The following is a 19,473-nucleotide window of genomic DNA, read 5'->3' as shown; positions in this document are numbered from 1 at the left end:
TGTTTCCTACCATCCAGTCCTGTACTTGCTCTGAAGTATCCTAAGCCTCATAAAATTATCACCTCTCTCTTCCTCAGTAGACAAACATTTTTAGCTTCAACTATAATTGTAGTGATGCGGTGGCCTAATAAGGGAGGGCATAAGAATAAATCTAGACCCTCAAGATTGACACTAGTAAGAAAGCCACCTTGCTTGGAAGGCTAACTGAAATGTCTTGGCTCCAAAACTTTGTTTCTGCAGCTTCACCTTTTCTTTGAAAGTAATTGCTGCCAATATTGGAGGGGTGAGGTGCAAAATGTCATTCCTTAACACTCTAACCCAAGCTTGGAAAATCAACCCCTCTTTTACTGCCCGACAGTACAGCTGAGATAGCTGAGATGATAACAGTTTTTTAAAAATATAGATATATATACTTAACAATTACAAATTTTCTGACACCATGCCAGCCCTTTATAAGTAATATTTCTTATTTAATCCATTCAATGTAACTACAGTGAGCTACCTACTATTACTTCCCTGTTTTACAGATGAGGAACAGAGAGGTAGAATGTAAGTAATGTATCTGTTGGTTACACAGCTAGTGAATGACAGAGCCAGGATTCCCACCCAAGTAGTCTGACTTCACTGTTTGTCCTTTCAATGCTGTACTACTATATTAGTTCTTAAGACAATTTACTAAAGTGTGTAAGGATTTAAAAACAAATCCATTGTGTGATTTGTAACTAGATATTCTGGTTATGGCCCTGTTCTATCTACATAGTAACCTAGGAAAAAAGATGTTTCCTGTTAAGTTCTGCCCTAGCACCAGATCATGGTTGTGTTGGTACCTATTACCCAAACATAATATACAGTGCCTGGAAGTCTACCTTCCTCAAAGACCAGACTCAAGTAGCTACAGCGAACAGTAGAGCCCCTAACCTATCTACCTAAAGCCTAGCTTCCTTGTTTCCTGGCTGACAGCTAATTCAGATGAATGAGGCTGACAGTGACTTCCTTGTTCATGCCTAAGAACAGCAGCCTCAAAAGGCATAACTTTAGTCTTGTGAGTTTAACAGCAAAAATATAGCAGAATATAATGCAATTGCAGCATCCCTAAAGAAAGGTGCATGCATGTAATACACATACGGAGATTTGTTTTGCCTGTTCATACTTGATGATTAATTTTTGTTAGTAAAATCTTAATGACCACCATTTCCAAAATCAGTCTTTCCTGTAGTGTTAACCATTTCTGTAAATCATTTAGAAAATAAGAGTAGCTACCAATTTTTAATTTGCTTATTATTTATATTTTATATAAAACTTTGGAAATAAAAAATTCTGTAAAGCTTTTTGTTAAGTTTGTAAAAAATAGTCCTAAAATGTATATCTTTTTTAAAGTGTTAATCAAATTTTTCATGATACCTTATGAATAAAATATGGTCCAGATGCTAGCATTGTTTGGTAGAGTTTGAAACTACATGAACCTTTTCTGAAGATTGTTAATTCTATTTCATTGATTCTATTTCATTGTGAAAGTAGATTTCTAGCTGGATTCTATAGTCTACAAGCCCATATCCCATATTATTACTAATTTTTATATAGAAGAAATGATTACATGAAGCTGTGAGGGGGAAATAATAACTAGAGATTAAAATATAAATATTCAAAAATACAGTAACTTAATGAGCATTGGGTCAAAACAAGTAGAAAACTTGGCTCCATTTAATGAGCACCTCCCAAGTTCCAGTCACTATAGATATTCTTCAGATGGTATCTGTAAACCTAGGGAGGATTGTACCTCCATGGTCCTTTTAATCTCTCAGATTCTGGGTTAGCAGTTACTTGGGTAATGACTAATTTTCTTTTCTAGCAAAAACTGAAGTAATTTTTAAAGTCAGTTTAAATGAAGATAATGATCATTAGTCCAAATACTGTTTTCATTAGTTCTCCTTTACCTAAGTCCCAGTGTTTCCTTTTTTAAATTAAAGAGTTATAATGCAGCTTAAATAGGTTCTTGGTCATTATATTCTAAATCACTAATTCATTAAAACCTACAATTTTAAATCTGCTCAAGCCCCCTTATTCTTCAAGAAAAGAGGTTGAGCCTCAAAGAAGTTAAGTTGCACATCCAAAGTAATGTTTCACAGTAATGACCTAGTCAGGACCAGAATCCAGGTCTCTTGACTCTTATTTTACTATAGCATGTCTCCACTCTCATGCTATAAGTTCTCTTTTTCTTGTGCTGTCTTCCCAATTCTTTTATATTTACATGTTGAAAAAGAAATTCTCAGAGGTCCATTTGGAGCCTGCAATATGAATAAAAAGGTATGTATCAAATTAATTAAGTAGAATTTTAAGTTAGAAAATTATTCTAATTCATTATAAAACTCAGATTAGTACTGATATTTCTACTTTATATTCCCCAATACTCAATCCCAAATGTGTGGCTGTTACCTCTATAGAAGTTCATCTTTATATTTAATCCACAATATGGCTATTGAAGAATAGAAGATCATCTTGAAAGAGATGATGAGTCAAGTGTGCAGTAATACCATTTTTACAGGTAAAATTACTCTTAATTTGTGAAGAACTAAATTTCACAGTCAGGTACTTTACAACCGTTATACAAGTCTGAGGTTTTCTAATGAATTCTTTTTCTTTTTTCAGGATGAATAACATCTGAATGTATTCATCAGTATGGCATAATGTGTGTTGGATTTTAATTTTATTTCAGCATGTATTTTCTATCAAATTTCATAATAAAATCTCAGCAAGGTCTGTTTGTCTTTTATATCACAGTACTTCCTGTGGATGCATTTCTTTTTCCATAGAACCGTCTTTTTCTTACATTGGAAGAATGTAAAAAGATCTTTCCAGAAATAACTTATTGTTTGATTCCTAATATAAAGTAAATTAATCCAAATTAAATTACTGAAATAATTTCTTTGTCAAGTATTGTTTGAATAGAACTGCTAATATGGCAGTCCTGTTCACGAAGATGGCACTGAAGGCGAAGAAGGAAGCTGCTGACCCTCCCAAAGCTGAAGCCAAAGCAAAGACTTTGAAGGCCAAGAAAGCAGTGCTGAAAGGTGTTCATAGTCACAAAAAAGAAGAAGAAGATCTGCACATCACGGCATTCCGATGGCCCAAGACACTGCATTCTCCAAAGGCAGCCCAAATATCCTCAAAAGAGCACCCCCAGGAGAAACAAGCATGACCACTATGCAGGTCCCCCTAACTACTGAGTCAGCCATGAAGAAAATAGACAATAACACAACTTGTGTTCATTGTGGATGCCAGGGCCAACAAGCACCAGATCAAACAGGCTGTGAAGAAGGTCTTTGATGTTGTGGCCAAGGTCAACACCCTGATTAGGCCCAGTGGAGAGAAGAAGGCATATGTTCAACTGGCTCCTGACTGTGATGCTTTGGATGTTGCCAACAAAGTTGGGATCACCTAAGCTGAGTCCAGCTGGCTAAATCTAAATATACATTTTTTTAACAACAACAACAAAAAAAAGTGACATGTTCTACCATTACTTGCTGTATTAGTTTGCAAGTAGCTGCCATAACAAAATACCACAGACTGGGTGACTGAAACAACAGAAATTTATTTCCTCTAGAATAGCTCTGGAGGCTAGAAGTCCAAGATTAAGGTGTTAAAAGGTTTGGTTTCTTCTTGGCTTGCAGATGGCTGCCTTTTCATTGAGTCTCATATAATCTTCCTTCTCTGCAGGTGCAGCTGTGGTGTTTGTGTGTTTAAATTTCCTCTTCCCGTCAGATGAGATGAGGTGTACCACTAATGGCCTCATTTCAGCTTAATCACCTCTTTTTAAAAGCCCTGTTTCCAAATACCTCAAATTCTGAGGAATTGAAGGTTAATGCTTCAACATACAAATTTTGGAGGAACAATTCCGCATATAACACTTAGGGTTTTGTAACATCTTTTATTCTGTAGAAAATGCTGCAGAGTTTATTATGATATCCTAGACATTAAGTTTTATGAATTTATGGGAAGCAAATAGAAATGGGAAAAATATTGAAGACTAAAGCTATAAGAGTTCAAGAATTAGAAGAATGTGCTTCATTTCAGGTAATGGATATGTGTTCCATATTTCAAAAGTGATCTATTTGATGAATAGACCTGTGTTTAATTTGCCCTTTTTTTCTTTATTTCATTTGTGAGAAAATTCAGCTTCTTTCTGTAGAAGTAAAATTCCATTGACAGTTTGTGTTCATTTATTTATTCATTCATCACCATGCTCATTGACCACACATTGTTATACACATACACAGATGCAGTATTTTGCAAGATAAATATTATCTCCAAACTCATGGAATTTATATTCTAACATGGGAGATAGACATTGATAGGTATTGATATTATTAGTTCTAATTGGCTATTAAAATAATGTGTGATAAGTGGCAAGAATTTCTACTTCGTCTCACTTGCCCTTGGATTCTTTGCCATATCATATAAGCTGATTTTTAGTCTTGTTACTATTCTGATTTTTAAAATTTAATATGCATACATTTCAACATTTGCTTGAAAAGAGTGGCATTGGCTCTCTGCAGGTGGTGGAAAAACTGATATTGTCACCTCCTTTTAATTATTGAACCTCATAAACAAAGATTTGGTTTTTTGGCATCTTCATACTGCCATAATAATAAGTCCTTTTACCTGTTATTCTTGGTATACTGTTTCTGATAAAAGTCACATTCCAAAAAGCAGAAATTATACTTCTGTTTTCCTTTCTTTTAAGAAACCTTCCCTTAGAAAAATAAGATGTGGAACACAGTAGATAGAAAAATTAAAGCAAAATTATAAAACAGATCCCTAATTTCAGAGAAGCAATATGAATCTCCATAATTGAGAAACTTTACAAAGATTTGTACAGTGGCGAAGAACTGAAAAGTATCAGCCATGACAAAACTGTCATCTGTGGTACAGAGGTCCAAGCAGTGCTCTTGAGATTTGTTTCTCTCCTTGCTGTTGAAACTACCATTGCAGACATGATTTGTGATCATGCATCAGTTCATTTATTCCTACCAAGCAAATGAAGCTCTTTACTGCTTACTCAGCCAGTCAGCTTGATATCTTCATTCCAGTTTATAAGAAGGGAGTAGAGACTCAGGTTTACAGCCTGCCAAGACATATCTCTAATACCAGTTTTCTTCAGATTGAAGAAACTGTTGTCATTTCCGTCGTTTCGGCTGTGGACAAAGGCATAAGAAAAGAGAGCTAGTTTATAATCTCTAGTAACAAAAGGTTTCAAAACTAGGAAGATATTGAGTACAGGGAGCAAGAGTTGAAGAATACACAGTTGAAGAAGAGAAAAACAGACAACTTAAGGGTCTTCCAAGAATGCATTCAAATCTTACGTCTTCAGTTTGAAAGCCTCACTGGGAGTTGAGTAACTTCAAAGCATGAGCAGAAGTTTCTTTATACATGCAATGAAATCAGCTGACAAGGTAACTGGGTTGGCAAGTGCTTCTGAGACTCCTAAGAAGTAAAAATATGATCACCAAAAATTGCTGGATAAAGTCTACAACTGCTTCATCCACAGAATTATACTAGGGTACAGAGTATATGCTAGGAGGACTGATCTGCCTCTTGTGGGCCGGCCATCAAGGAGGTTGACTAAACAGACCTGAAAACAAGTATATTCCCTAGAAGTCACAAAATTAAAAGATAAAAATATATGGCCTAAATTTCAACTTTAGATCTTAGGTTTGGGGCTTAGCCTCCCACAGAAGACAGCTGTGAAACTAGTCAAAATATATCGGCTCTTTCTAGGCGTTGAGCAACAGGCAAGTCTAGGGCTGCCATCCTTGAGAGAAAGGAAAAATACAAGGTGAGCCGCATGACCTCCTCGGGTTTCTGCGGTGGAACACTTTCCTGTTGCAGGGCAGGGTGGGTGGAACTCAGGAGGGGCTGCAGTCTCATCAAGCTAAGGAGGCAGAGAGTGGTGTTCTGGGCTGCTAAAGTGACTAGAATTTGTGAGATACTGTACTTGAGAGGAAGGAACTTCACAGAGGAGATTTCCTAGAGGTCTGGGGCAGAGCGGGGGGGGTTAACTCAGGTTCAACTCCAGGCTAAAGCTATACCTGAGCTGGGCAAGACTCTCTAAGGCCTAGCAGCAACCACCTGCTATGAGTCTGAGAGCTGGCAAGGATACCAGCAGTCATGCAGGGCCCGGAATTGTTGCCATTAGACATTGCTGAACACCTTGGTCATTCTGGATATCCCAGAAAGGCCACTCCATAAGAGTAAGGATCACTTCTTAGCATAAATGCCGTATCCTAGAACTAAATTCAAACTGAAATAGACCTACCCTAACAAAGAATAAAACCTGATAAAACCAAGGATCCACCAGTAATTTAAGAGCAAGACAGAGCAAAGCTCAACACCTACTAAGTTGCATGATATAATACAGACTCCATTCAACACATTATCCACTCTGCCTAGTATCCAATCAAAAGTTCCTAGGCATGTGAAATAAAGATTCAAATTCAAAAGTAGGGAAAATGTGACCCATAATTAAAAATAAAAATAAATTAGTAGAAACAGACTTAAAGATGACCTAGATGCTGTAATTAGCTAAGGATTTTTAAAGCAGCTGCTATAATATGTTTTAGTACTGAAAAGAAAAAAAATGGTCACAATGAGTGAACAGATAGAGAATTAGAGAATAGCAGCAGCAGCAAAGAGAAAATAGCAACTTTATAATGAATAAAATGAAAATTCTAGTACTGAAAGTTCAATATCTGATACAATAAAATTACCCAGATAAGTCCCTATCACGGGATAGAGACTACAGAAGAAAGGGCTATGGAACTTGACAGCAGATAAATACAAATACAGTGTGGAATGCCGAGGATCTAAATCCTTCCCCACCCCCTCCTTTTGCTCTTCCCCTTGCCATAAGTGTTCATAAAAAATAGACAAGTTACATTCAAAAGTAGGCAATAATCAGTCTGGCTTTAGATTTCTTAGCTATTCACAATGCTATAAGAAAATGGGACAACTTGAGTTTTGAGGGGATATAGTTGTAAGCTGGGACTTGTACATGTTACCAAATTTCTCTGATCCCTGTTTGTCTTTGTTTTCAGCTAAACAAAAGTTTGTAAAATACTGTGTTCATATGCCTTTCTTTTAAACTTAAAAAAAAAAAGCTACTTCTTAAAGACATACTTTAGAAGACCTTGGGGTTTGGGGAAAGTTGTACTAGAAATGATTGTCCCCTATGGAACGCTCTCCTAAGGAAATAATCAAAATATATGAAAATATTTTTGTACATTTTTATTGCCTTATTTATTGGAAAACTTATTGTTCAGTAAGTGTTCGTATAAATAAATATGCAGCCATTAACATATACTAACAACTGAGGAAAGAAAATGTTTCTTTTAGTAGTGGAAAAAAGTAGGATACAGATTTGTATATTACATAAAATGGATATTAAAAAGTAGCAGGAAATATGCAAACATCTTGCCTCTTGATTATGGGCATTCATGGTGGCTATATTTTCTGTTTCTATATTTTCCAAATTTAAAGAACACACAAGTCAAAAAAGCTTAAAGATAAAATGCATATGTATGAGAGGACAGTTAGAAGATGTTAATCTATTAATGCCTGTGAATCTATTGATTAAGACTGTGTTTTTCATCTAAAAATTCTAATTTTATACATTGAAGAAAAAATGTAAGCTTTAAAATATTTGGGAAGAAGATAAAGAACATCGTCCCAAGTGAAGGATGCCTTACACCGAAGTTTATACCATGTAATTTCATGCATATGAAGTTCTAGAATAGGCAAAATTGATTGATGGTGAAAAAAAAAATCAGAACTGGATATTTCTAGGGATGAGGACAGGATTGGGAAGAATATGCATGACCTTTCTTGGATGTTGATGAATTTCTATATCATGTTAAGGGTTTGAGTTACATAGGTGTGTACATTGTCAAAACTCAATAGGTATTTAAGATTTGTTCATTTGTATGTATATTCTTTTACATCAAAAGAAAAAATACTGTCAACAAACAAGTGGGGAACATATAGTTTTGTGAAAATGTATGAAGTCTGAGTTACTCCTTGCTGGCTTTATCTTTTGTCCCATGGTCTTACATGGGTATTCCAGGGTAAAAAAGTTACAGCTTCAATGTACTCTAATTGGCACCTTGTGCATGCATCTGTTAGTACTTGGTACATTGCAGTGGAGTTATTTCATTCCTCCAAGGGGCTGTGAACTCTTGGAGGGCAGGAAATCCCTGCCTTCTGGCACGTGGCTGGTGTGTGCCCAATAAATATTTAATAGGTTAGTAAGTATTCCTCTGCCTTTGTCTCCACCTCTACATGTAACAAAAATATTTTTCTATTCATTAAAATTATTAGTTCTGTATCTTTTTTATAATATTAATTGGTAAGTGGAATTAACACAAAATAACAAAGGTTAATCTTTTAACATTGTCATTTCAGGTTCTTTGTTCAAGGAGATTGCTCAAAATTATATCAAGGTGTTATAGCAGTGTGGCTTAAATATTTTGAACACTGTGGTTGAGTTTGTGGTCAGGTTGTGGGTCTCCAGCTGCAAAGTGTTCAGGAAAAAATATTAGACCCCATAATTAAATCATTTTGTAACATTTATAGTGAAGTCAGAAAATCTGCCTAGTCATTTTTGTGTGTGATTTTAACCTCAATAAAATGTCAAAATTAGACCAACTGAAGAATTATTTGAAAGTTGGTTATATTCAGTTTTTTTAACATGATAAAGAAATTAAGTAGTGCTAGACCAAAAAAAAAAAAAAATTGTATTTTATGGGAAAGATTAACTTAAATTTTTTGAATATTTGAGAATTTATATAAAAGAATTTCTAGTAGAAAATCATGAAGGAGATTGAAAGCATACATTTAAGAAATTCAAAAGGAAATTTCATGCTAGTGAAATTTTTTGGCAGAAATATGTATATGGTTACTGAGTGAAAGCTTCAACAGATACATTTCTAATTAACAAAATATTTACTTAATGTAGTCTGAAATTAATGAGGAATAAACTTGATCTAGCTTGTAAATTATTCACGTTATTTCTCCTTTGTTATGTGTAGCTGTATATTGAATTTAGTTTTTGAAACAAACAAGGTTGAACTTACAGTGGTGCATACCATTCTATACTTAATGTCCTCAGGTTTTTTTTTTTCCCATTTTCTTGTTTTAGTTACTTGGAATATTATCATAGAATAAAGGAACGCTGGGTTGTTTACAAATGTATTAATAGCTCATTTGTATAGCATTTTGCAGTTTATTTAGAAATCATATTTCATTTATTATTAATAACTAACTTTTATCAAATTCATATTGTGTGTCAGGTATTATGCTCAGTGCTTTGCTTACATCATCTTGTATAATCTTCACAGCTAGGAAATTGGCATTATTATCTATCCTCATTTAACAAATGAGGAAATCTCAGGTTTAGAGAGGCAAAGTGATTGGCCTAAGGTCACACATCTGGTAGTTGCTTGAAGTGGATTCCCCCTAAGGTTTGATCTGATGCCAAATCCAGTCCTAACCACTATACTTTACCCTTCCACATTTTACGAACCTAGATACTGAAGCTTGTTCAGGGAATGTTTGTTATGAACTAACTGCATATGCATACTGGGTTTGCTCAATTAGTTTTGGTTCCTATCCTGAAGTTTCTTTTAGTCTAGGGACCTGGCTGCTCAAAGTGTGGTTCATAGACCAGCAGCACTGGCATCTTCTGGGAGCTTGTTGGAAGTGTAGGATCTCAGGCCCTAGTCCACTAGTATAGAATCAGAATCTGATTTAACAGGATCACCAGGTGATTGGTGTGTACTTTCAAGTTTTTGATAAGCTCTGGTCTGAAAGAATAACTGGATCAAAGCAGAGTAGTCTAGAGAGGCATCCATACCATCTGATTAATGTCTTTAGACTCTACCAGACTGATTTTTATACTTCAGGTAACATATAATATTGTATAGATACTATTAGTCTGTGTACATTGTACCCATGGTATTTGGTGAAAACCTCTTTGAATTCTCTTGAAAGTGTTTAATATTGCATTTTTAGAAGATGGTTTTGGGGGTATAATATCTTCTAATTTTAGGGAATTGTATATTAAGTATGATGGCAACCATTTATATGAAATCAACTAACCACAGATTTCATTGACTAGTTTTGTTTTGTAGTACATTTTATCTTTTAACTGGTACTGATTATGTCTGGGTGAAAATGGGATAGGACTGATTGTATATTTGACTCATTCTTGATTTTTAGAGGATGATGATTAGATTGATGAAGCTTAGAAATGAAAACTTGAATCCCCCACCCCTTCCCAGTTTGCCTAATGCCTCTTTCCTAATACTGGATTTGTCATTTTTTTAGATGTGGAAGTTATATACTATGACTGGATTTCTCTTTGTTTACATGGCACCCTTATGGACTAGCAGGGTCTGTGCTTTAAATATCTCTTAACAGCCCAAAATTTAACCCAATATATGCATTCATGTATTAACAAGTGCTTGTTCAAAATTGTGCATAGGAAGCACTATTCTGTTACGCATGCATTGCCACTAACATGATATAGTTAAACAACTCCTAACTCTAAATCACTTCCTAGATTAAGGCAGTAACTGACTTTGAGGATGGAAAGTGAATTCCCAGTAAGTTTATACAGAGGCTTTTTTATTCTGGTGCAAAATAGAAATTGACATATAGTTTACATTTTTGTAAATACCATAATTTTAGATTGGCATGACTTTGTTTCGTTTGTTTTGCACTGACATGTTGTAAATAGAGGTGTTAACTTGTATCAAGAATAGGTGAATTCTGATAGTTGTATGATGTAATCAAATACTTAAATTTATTCTTAGATAGAAGTTGTCTTATATTCTAGAGATTAACTTAAAAAATAATGAACACAGTAGCTATGAAGATGAGGAACTGGAAAGATTTTATTATATCAACTATCCAAACTCCGTCTTCTGCCTCTATTGTCCTTACCTGCAACACCTGCCTTCTGAGAAATGACTCTACTTCTCTTAGAAAAGCCTAACCCTTTCCTGTGAGCCTAAGAAATAATTAACAGTTAGAATAAAAAGCTTTCTTGAAGTAACAGCTTCAAGCACACAAAGATATTACATCAAGTAAGTACAAACTTTTAAAAAGTTGAAAATAAGATTTACTTTCAACCTATAATATTATTAATCATATTTTAATTATCTTAGCATCTAGATTTAGTAATAAAAGCATTTACATCTACCTGGAGGAGAGTTGATATTAACAAATATGAATCAAATATTCTTCAGAATTTTAAAAATGTGTTTTATTTTTCAGCAAAGATGTCAAGGAAGTTAAGCTTGCCTACTGACCTAAAGCCTGACTTAGGTAAGTAAAATAAATAAATGAATGGGGTGCCTGGGTGGCTCAGTCGTTGGGCGTCTGCCTTCAGCTCAGGTCATGATCCCGGGGTCCTGGGATCGAGCCCCGCATCGGGCTCCTGCTTGGCGGGAGGCCTGCTTCTCCCTCTCCCACTCCCCCTGCTTATGTTCCCTCTCTTGCTGTGTCTCTCTCTGTCAAATAAATAAATAGAATCTTTTAAATAAATAAATAAATGAATGAATGAATGAATGAATAAAATCCATAATAGTTAAACTCCCTTCAAAGGGAAGACAAGGAAATCAGAAGATTTAAAATTACCGTAGACTGGATTTTTATCAGAAATCAAGTTTAAAATGACTAAGATGTTTAAGGATTAATAGCCTCTAGAATGTCATCTATAAATTATAAAAGATTATAAATTCAAGCAAACCAAAATAATATATTTTCTCAGCTCTCATACTTTATATCTAAACAAGATTTGGTATAAGACTAAAATTTGTACAATTTCAGATTAATTTCTGTTAAAAGTTGTTATATCCCATTTAAAAACCATCTGAAAACTTGCTTGAACTTTATAATTTATAAACTTACAAGAATTTAACTTTTTCACAGTAAATTAGTTTTCTGTATTACAATGAATTTCTCATATCAAGAATCATTATTTTTGATGATAATAAGTTGGGAATATTTCTTTTTCTATAGCACTTTCTATGCAACTAATCCCCTAGGAAAGCAGAGTGAACATATTCACACATTCCTTTTGCTTTAGATTCAGCTCAAAAACAGCTCCCTGATATCACAGATAGAGACAAATAACATTTCAGTAAAGATAAAAAGCTTGCAGTGTTTCTTTTTAAACTCACTTTTTTTTAATTTCAGAAATTTTGATGGTCTTTAATGAAATAAAAAGTGGGCTGACTGAAGATGGTTTCACCCATCTTTGTCTTAGAAATATCTAGATTTCCTCCCTTACATTTGCTCACCCCTGTCATCTCACTATTTATTCTCTAGATTCCTTAACTGCCTTTTTATGCATAATGCAAATTTAGGTATTGTCCATTTCACCATACTAATTTTAGCATTTCCAAATCATAGTCTTATCTCAGTTATACCGATAGAAGGTATATAATTATCAGTGAGTAGGCATAATGTCTTCCATTGTCAGCAGTACAAGTTTCCATTCTTGAACATAGGAAAAACAATTTCATAGAATCCTGTAGTAGGACTGGTGTTAAGGGAACAAGAATTAATCCTAGAATATCAGATAACATATGTTTTGAGAAGGGAATAGCTCCCTTTACTATATAAATGGAAGATGTAATTTGACATTAAGTGTATCTGAGGGGCCGAGTTTTCATCAGACTCTCAAAGAGGCCCGTGATTTTAATAACACTAAATACTGCTAGTTAAAATGGTTTTGTACCTTCTAGTATCTTAAAAATCTGAGAAAACACATGGAGAAAAGTACTTGTAAAATTAGTAAAAATACTGTATATTAATTATTTTTAAAAAGAATATCACACTTATATAAGTAATTTAATCAGTGGGTATATCCCATACTTGTATAGATCATCTTTATTCAGTTCATGTTTTAGCTTACATGCCCATGTATTTCAGTGCCCTAAGCCAATTACAACTGATTGACACATACCTCGGAACAGTCTCTGTGCTGCTTAAGTAATTTCCCTTCAAGTCATTGTACTGCTAAACTATTTTCTGGTAGAGATTCTTAGCTGGTAATTGTTTTATATTGGCTGGGGAGTCAATGGGGAAAAACAATTCTATTGATAGGCTCAAACTACCAGATGTTCCTAAAGCAGCTGAGGCTGTTGGACTACCCTGCAGCTCTGGAAGCTTCTGTGACTAGAATTCACCTTGGCTTATGAGGAAATCGTGTAACGCTGCACTTTGTCTGTGGCTTCACCATCCTAGATTCCATGGCCCAGCCTCAGGAACCATGGGTGATATTGTTAGGCTTCTGATGTTACTTTTCAACTGGCAACAACCAGAGGAATAAAAATCAGACTTTTATACTTTAATGTGAATTAGTTTTTTGTCCTAAAGTTTACCCTGACCAAATTCAACTCTTGGCATGATGTTTTGACTGGGGGAATAAAATATTGTTGCATAAGGCTCTCTATGTGGGAAGGAAAGGGTAATATATAGAGGTAGAATGTTCTAGGCATCCAGAGAGTAACATGAAAGCAATGATGTGACAAGCTTGTAACACCTACAGCTGGATAGAGGCATTAATGACAAATTTTATCTGAGTTAACAGCTTCCAGAAACCTCACATGTTCAAATATATTTTTGTATTTAAAGACTGAACTTTAATTCTCAATAATAACCAAACCCTCCCCTTTATTTTGGTGGTTTGACTAATCCCATGTCTACCTGGAGTTGCTGGAGAAAGTTTTAGACTTGGACATGACACAAGTCCTGACTCTTCCACTAATTATCTTTGTCCTCCTGGGCGAGTTATTGTTATTGAATCTAAGTGTCTATTTTATTATTCATTAAATTGTGATGATAATACTTTTCACTTGTTATGTGGATTCAATAGAATAATAAATAGAAAGTGTTATGAAAATGTGTCTTACATGGTAGGCCTTGCTTAGTGGTAGCCATTTTCATTTCTGCTCTTCTTACTAGAATTAAAATTGAAATTTCTAGTCCATTTGTTTAGCTTGCCCAATTTCTAAAATTTAAGCCACAAAGATCCACAACATCTGACTTAACAATAGTCAGTACAAGTTGTAATTCATGAACTGCTAAAAATTCTAACTTGTTTTCAAACAGTTCTAGGCAAATAGAATTTTGTAAGTTTAGGATTGATTCTGATTCAGTTCATTTTCACATACTGATCTATACTTAAGAGTTTCTTTGGTAGCTAATTTTTATAAAGAAGTCATAATAAAAATGCAGTTGTAGTTTATGAATTTTATATAGTTAAATTAGTCCATTAAATTAAAACACTGTTTATTTGGCCTGTGAATTAACATTTGAAGTAGATTGTTGTGAATCACCTATTGTAATTTTAATAGATAAGAGTAAGAATTTTTACACAGATTAATTTATAATGAAATTTATATTATCAAATTTTCTTTTTTTTTTTTTTTAAAGATTTTATTTATTTATTCATGAGAGACAGAGAGAGAGAGAGAGAGAGAGGCAGAGGGAGAAGCAGGCTCTCAAGGAGCAGGGAGCCCGATGCGGGACTCGATCCCAGGACCCTGAGATCATGACCTGAGCCGAAGGCAGACGCTTAACCATCTGAGCCACCCAGGCACCCTATATTATCAAATTTTCTTACCAAATTTATATTACCAAATTTTCTTTTTTAAATTTTTTTAAGATTTATTTGAGAGAGAGAGCGAGGGGGAGGGGCTGAGGAAGAGGGAGAGTGAGTCTTAAGCAGACTCTGTGCTAAGCACAGAGCCAGATGTGGGGCTCGGTCTCATGACCCTTGAGACCACGACCTGAGCTGAAACCAAGAGTTGGATGCTTAACCAGCTGCGCCACCGAGGCACCCCTCAAATTTTCTTATCAAATTTTCACTGATTTCTATCTTTGTCCCTGGGTCACAACTGAAAATATATGTCCAATCACCTTGTATGTGTATGACTTATTAAAGTAACGAATATTTTTATCATCGGAAACTACATTTAAAATTTCTATTATTTGGGGTCCCTGGCTGGCTCAGTCAGTAGAGCATGAGACTCTTGATCTTGGGGTTGTAAGTTTGGACCTCATGTTGGGTGTAGAGATTACTTAAAATCTTAAAAAAATAAAATTTCTATTATTTCTAGAAATCTTTATAACTTTGAAAACTTTAGAGTTAGCATTTGGAATCAGTTTATATATTTAATATTACACACTCATCCAGTAATGAGCTGTTGCTTATGGAAAGTTGTTTCATTTACAGGAAGTAGTTCTTTTTTGCCATGTCAAAATCTTTAAGAGGAATTACAGGCAAAAGAGAGACATTTTTAGGCACTATAGTTAGAAATTACCCATGTTACTGCCATAACTAGTAGCTTTATTATTTTCAGAGGCTAGCTATAATCAAAATTCTGTTGTATATAATTATCATTTGGGGAAATATTTGTCAATCTATTAATTTAAATTTTTTAAAGATTTATTTATTTAGGGAGAGAGCATGCGGGTGCCATCAGGAGGGGCAGAGAGAGAGGGAGACAAGCAGACTTCCCCCTGAGCATGGAGCCAGACATGGGGCTCTATCCCACGACCCTGAGATCATGACCTAAGCCAAAATCAAATCTGATGCTTAACTCACTGAGCCACCCAGGCGTCCCTGAATTTAAATTTGATTACAAAAGCTTTTAGGTAGTATAGTTAGGATTCAGTTATACCTTTTCTATTTAATAAAATGCAATTTAGAAGACTTGACTGTGTTTTTTTATTTTTTATGACACGAAGTCATTTCTTTCATGATAGCATTGAAAGCATGTGATTTGAGGACCTATTTATTAGATGTGAACAGTAGAAACGGCTGAGAATTTTAATATATCCCACAGTTGTGGCAGCAAGACATCGGTTTAGATACTTTCAACTATAGATCTGTCTTCAGCAAGTATTTATTGGATACTTTTATAAGCCAGGCACTATGCTCAAAATGACACAGCTCTTGTATTCAAGAAACTTAGAGTCACTTTAGAGTGAGGCCTAAGACAAGTCTGGAAGAACTACAGAACAAATGTACTATTAGTGCCATGGGAGAGAAAAAGCTATCAAGATTCAAAAAAAGAAAAACCATATATGGTTTTAGGAATCAAGATAAAACTTCATGAAAATGATGGTACCTGAGATGACAAATAAGCACAATCTTGATAGAGAAAAGGATGAGGCACAGGAACCAATCAGAAAGAAAATCACAAGCAGAGAACAATGATTTACTCAGTTTTTTCCCACAAGGTCCTGAAAAGCAGGGTAGCATCGAAGATAGGGCCAGAAAGGAGAGTTGAAATATTTTGTGGAGAGTCTTAAAAACCTGAGTAAGATACTAAACATCAAATAAAGAGGAACTACTGAAGATTTTTTAAATAGAGGTGGTAGAATTATGACTGTACCTTATAAAATTCAGTTAAGTTGTGTTAGAACAGTGACAGAATGAAGGTGGGAAGACCACTTGTGAATTATCAGCAGTCTCCATGAATGATGAAGGCCTGAATGAAGGGTAATGGAAGTTGATTGGTAATGGAAAGAGGGAAACAACACTGGAGTAAAATAACATTGGACGTGGCATTCCATCAGATATGTATAGGTAAAGTGTAAGGGAAGAACCAAAACTGAGACTCATTTTAAGTGTTGTTCCCTAGAACAGGGTTGTCATGAAAATAAACAGTGCCATTAGATGAATTTAGAACTTTGGAGAAATAATGTATTTTGATTTTGTATAGTGAGACATAATAGGAAAAAATTCCCATAAATTTGGAAATGCAGTTACAAAAGAAAAGAGGCCAAGGCTCAAGGCAAACTTGCAATTGGCCACAGTGAAGAAGGCAGCTAAAGACAAGAGAAGGTTTATTAGTATAATTTTGAAGTATCCCTGTCATTACAGAAAGAGTCAAGTAAAGGGAATACACCTGGTATGAAATTAAGTATGAGCCAGATACCAGTTACATGTTTTGATGTAAAATGCCTTGGATGAATGTTGATTACAGTTAAAATGGTTTTCAAGAAAAAGGAAGGCTAAATTTTTATGGATTAAAAGCTTTCATATGGACAGATTTGAAAAAAAAATCTTCAGATTTGAAGGTAGAATCAGTACTTCTAAATGGATTTTTTTAATGTAAATAATTGAAAGTGCAACAAAAACTTGTGATGTACTATATGCTGGCTAACCGAACATAATAAAAAAAAAAGAAAGAAAAAATGCCCACAGTTTTCTAGTTCTACCCAACCATGGAATTGCATTACCAAAGGAAGTAACAGCATCATGAGAAAAGAAGTTGGTGAGGTCTAAGATTAGAAAAGCAACCAGGATACTAACAAAGAGCCACACCAAAAACCATATAGATCACACATCCAAAAATTCACTGGAATTACACCCAACTCACTTCTGAGAAGTGTGGATTTATCTGTTTGTATTTTATATTTAAGCAAAGGAAAAAATTATTAACATAAAAGTAAATTGTTTTGGGGACGTCTGGGTGGCTCAGTTGTTAAGCGTCTGCCTTCGGCTCAGGTCATGATCCCCGGGTCCTGGGATCGGGTCCCGCATCGGGCTCCCTGTTCAGCGGGAAGCCTGCTTCTCCCTCTACCTGCTCTGCCTGCCGCTCCCCCTGCTTGTGCTCTCTCTCTGTGACAAGTAAATAAAAATCTTTAAAAAATTTTTTTAAAAAGTAAATTGTTTTTAATTAAAATATGCTATAGGTTTTGTCTTTTTGCAGATTAACTCTTTGGCCAAATTTTTATGATATTTTATAACAAGCAATCTCACAACATTTTAATTCATTTCAGATATAAAAGATAATTCCTTCAGCCGATCACGGAGTTCCAGTGTAACCAGCATTGATAAAGAATCTCGAGAAGCAATTTCTGCTCTTCATTTCTGTGAAACTTTTACTCGAAAGGCAGATTCATCTCCCTCCCCGTGTTTATGGGTTGGTACTACATTGGGAACAGTGCTTGTCATTGCACTGAATCTTCCCCCAGGAGGAGAGCAAAGACTTCTTCAGCCAGTAATTGTCTCTCCAAGTGGTATGTATGCTTTCATGCTGTACTTATGTTGAAGATCTAACTTGCTATATTTAGTAGAAGCCTTCGCTTTTCATTTTTGAATTGATCTATGAATTCTAAAATGTAAACTAAATGGAGATGTAGTCTTATGTTTTTAATGAAGGAATACATGAATAAGATTCCAGAATATCGTTTATTTATACAGCCATTCAGGTTTTGCATTTTTTTTTAACTCTAGGATCATATCTAAAATGATTACTACATTTGAAAATGAAAAAAAAAAAACTGTTCTTCTAATGCATTCTAAGGTACCTTAAAATGCTATGTTCTATAAGCAAAAGGATGGTACCATATTTAGGAGAAAAAGCAAAAAGTATTTTTTTTAAACATCATGTACTTGGCTGTTTTTAATATCTAAATGTGAAGTCTTAAAATATGTTATCTTTCTCCTTTGAAGTATTAGGAAAAGGTGATTTAATAGCAGATCTTAAGAAAAAATTTATGACCTTCATATATTGAAAATGAGATTCAATTTCATCAAATGTATGTGGAGTCTGATAGATCTGGAAATAACTGAGAAATCTGGTTTTCATTACTAATTTATTCTGATTTAGGTAGAAAAAGAACATGATTGTGCTCATTAGTGTATCCCTTGTTTATACAGTGGACTTTAACATTACTTGGAATTTAAAATTAAAATGTAATTATGATTTTAATGGTTTGTGAACTAGGTTTACATCAAAGAAACAGTTTGATTTATTCATTCAGCTCAATAAATATTTGAGTATGTTCTGTATGCCTAGTTGTTAGAAAAGGTTACATAATGATAATATTCTTACTAAGCTCCTTTCTTCATAGTAAGAATGTGTATAAGGAAAAAAAAAAAAAAAGCCTGGAAAGATAAGCCACATAAAGAATGTTCTGGTAGCCATATTAAGAAGGTAAAAAAAAAAGAAAAACAAGGTGAAATTAATTTTAATAACATTTTATTTAGCATATCCAAAATGCTGTTATTTCAGCATGTAACCAGTGTTTTTAAATTACTAAGATATTTTACTTTAAATTTTTTTTTTTTTTGGTACTGAGTCTTCGGATCCGGCATGTATTTTACTCTCAGAATATGCCACAAGTTGGACAGGCCGTATTTCAAGGGCTCTGTAGCCACATGTGGCTAGTGGCTGCTGTATTGGACAGTGCAGCTCCTAGACACCATCCACTTGCTCTCACACTTGTTGGTAGTACACTTGGCAGATATGAGGTAAGACATAGTTCCAGGCATCCCAGTATTTATCAGTTTGGGGCATGTATTTCTGATTTCTTTTTCCGGACTCAGATACATGCTTGAAGGTTGAATCCCTTCAGTAAGCCGGTGTTCAATTTCAGTTTAATATACATTCT

General features: G+C 34.6%; 1 protein-coding gene across 6 annotated transcripts in view; it reads left to right on the top strand.

The window, feature by feature from the left end:
• The window catches only part of STXBP5 (syntaxin binding protein 5), a 182,029-nt gene that overhangs the window by 135,491 nt on the left and 27,065 nt on the right, over positions 1 to 19,473 (top strand). For all 6 annotated transcript variants that reach the window (XR_013441060.1, XM_078054605.1, XM_078054602.1 and 3 more), the window contains 2 exons: positions 11,329 to 11,379; positions 17,857 to 18,096. Coding sequence is in view for 5 of the 6 variants with exons in the window: in XM_078054605.1 (XP_077910731.1) it covers positions 11,329 to 11,379; positions 17,857 to 18,096 (291 nt within the window). In the remaining variant the exon portion in view is untranslated. The remainder of the gene's footprint in view (positions 1 to 11,328; positions 11,380 to 17,856; positions 18,097 to 19,473) is intronic.

The sequence above is a fragment of the Halichoerus grypus genome, chromosome 9, assembly GCF_964656455.1.
Source record: "Halichoerus grypus chromosome 9, mHalGry1.hap1.1, whole genome shotgun sequence".
NCBI classification, from domain to species: Eukaryota; Metazoa; Chordata; class Mammalia; order Carnivora; family Phocidae; genus Halichoerus; species Halichoerus grypus.
Note: the sequence above shows the minus strand (reverse complement) of the source record. Positions and strands in the feature narration are given on the sequence as shown.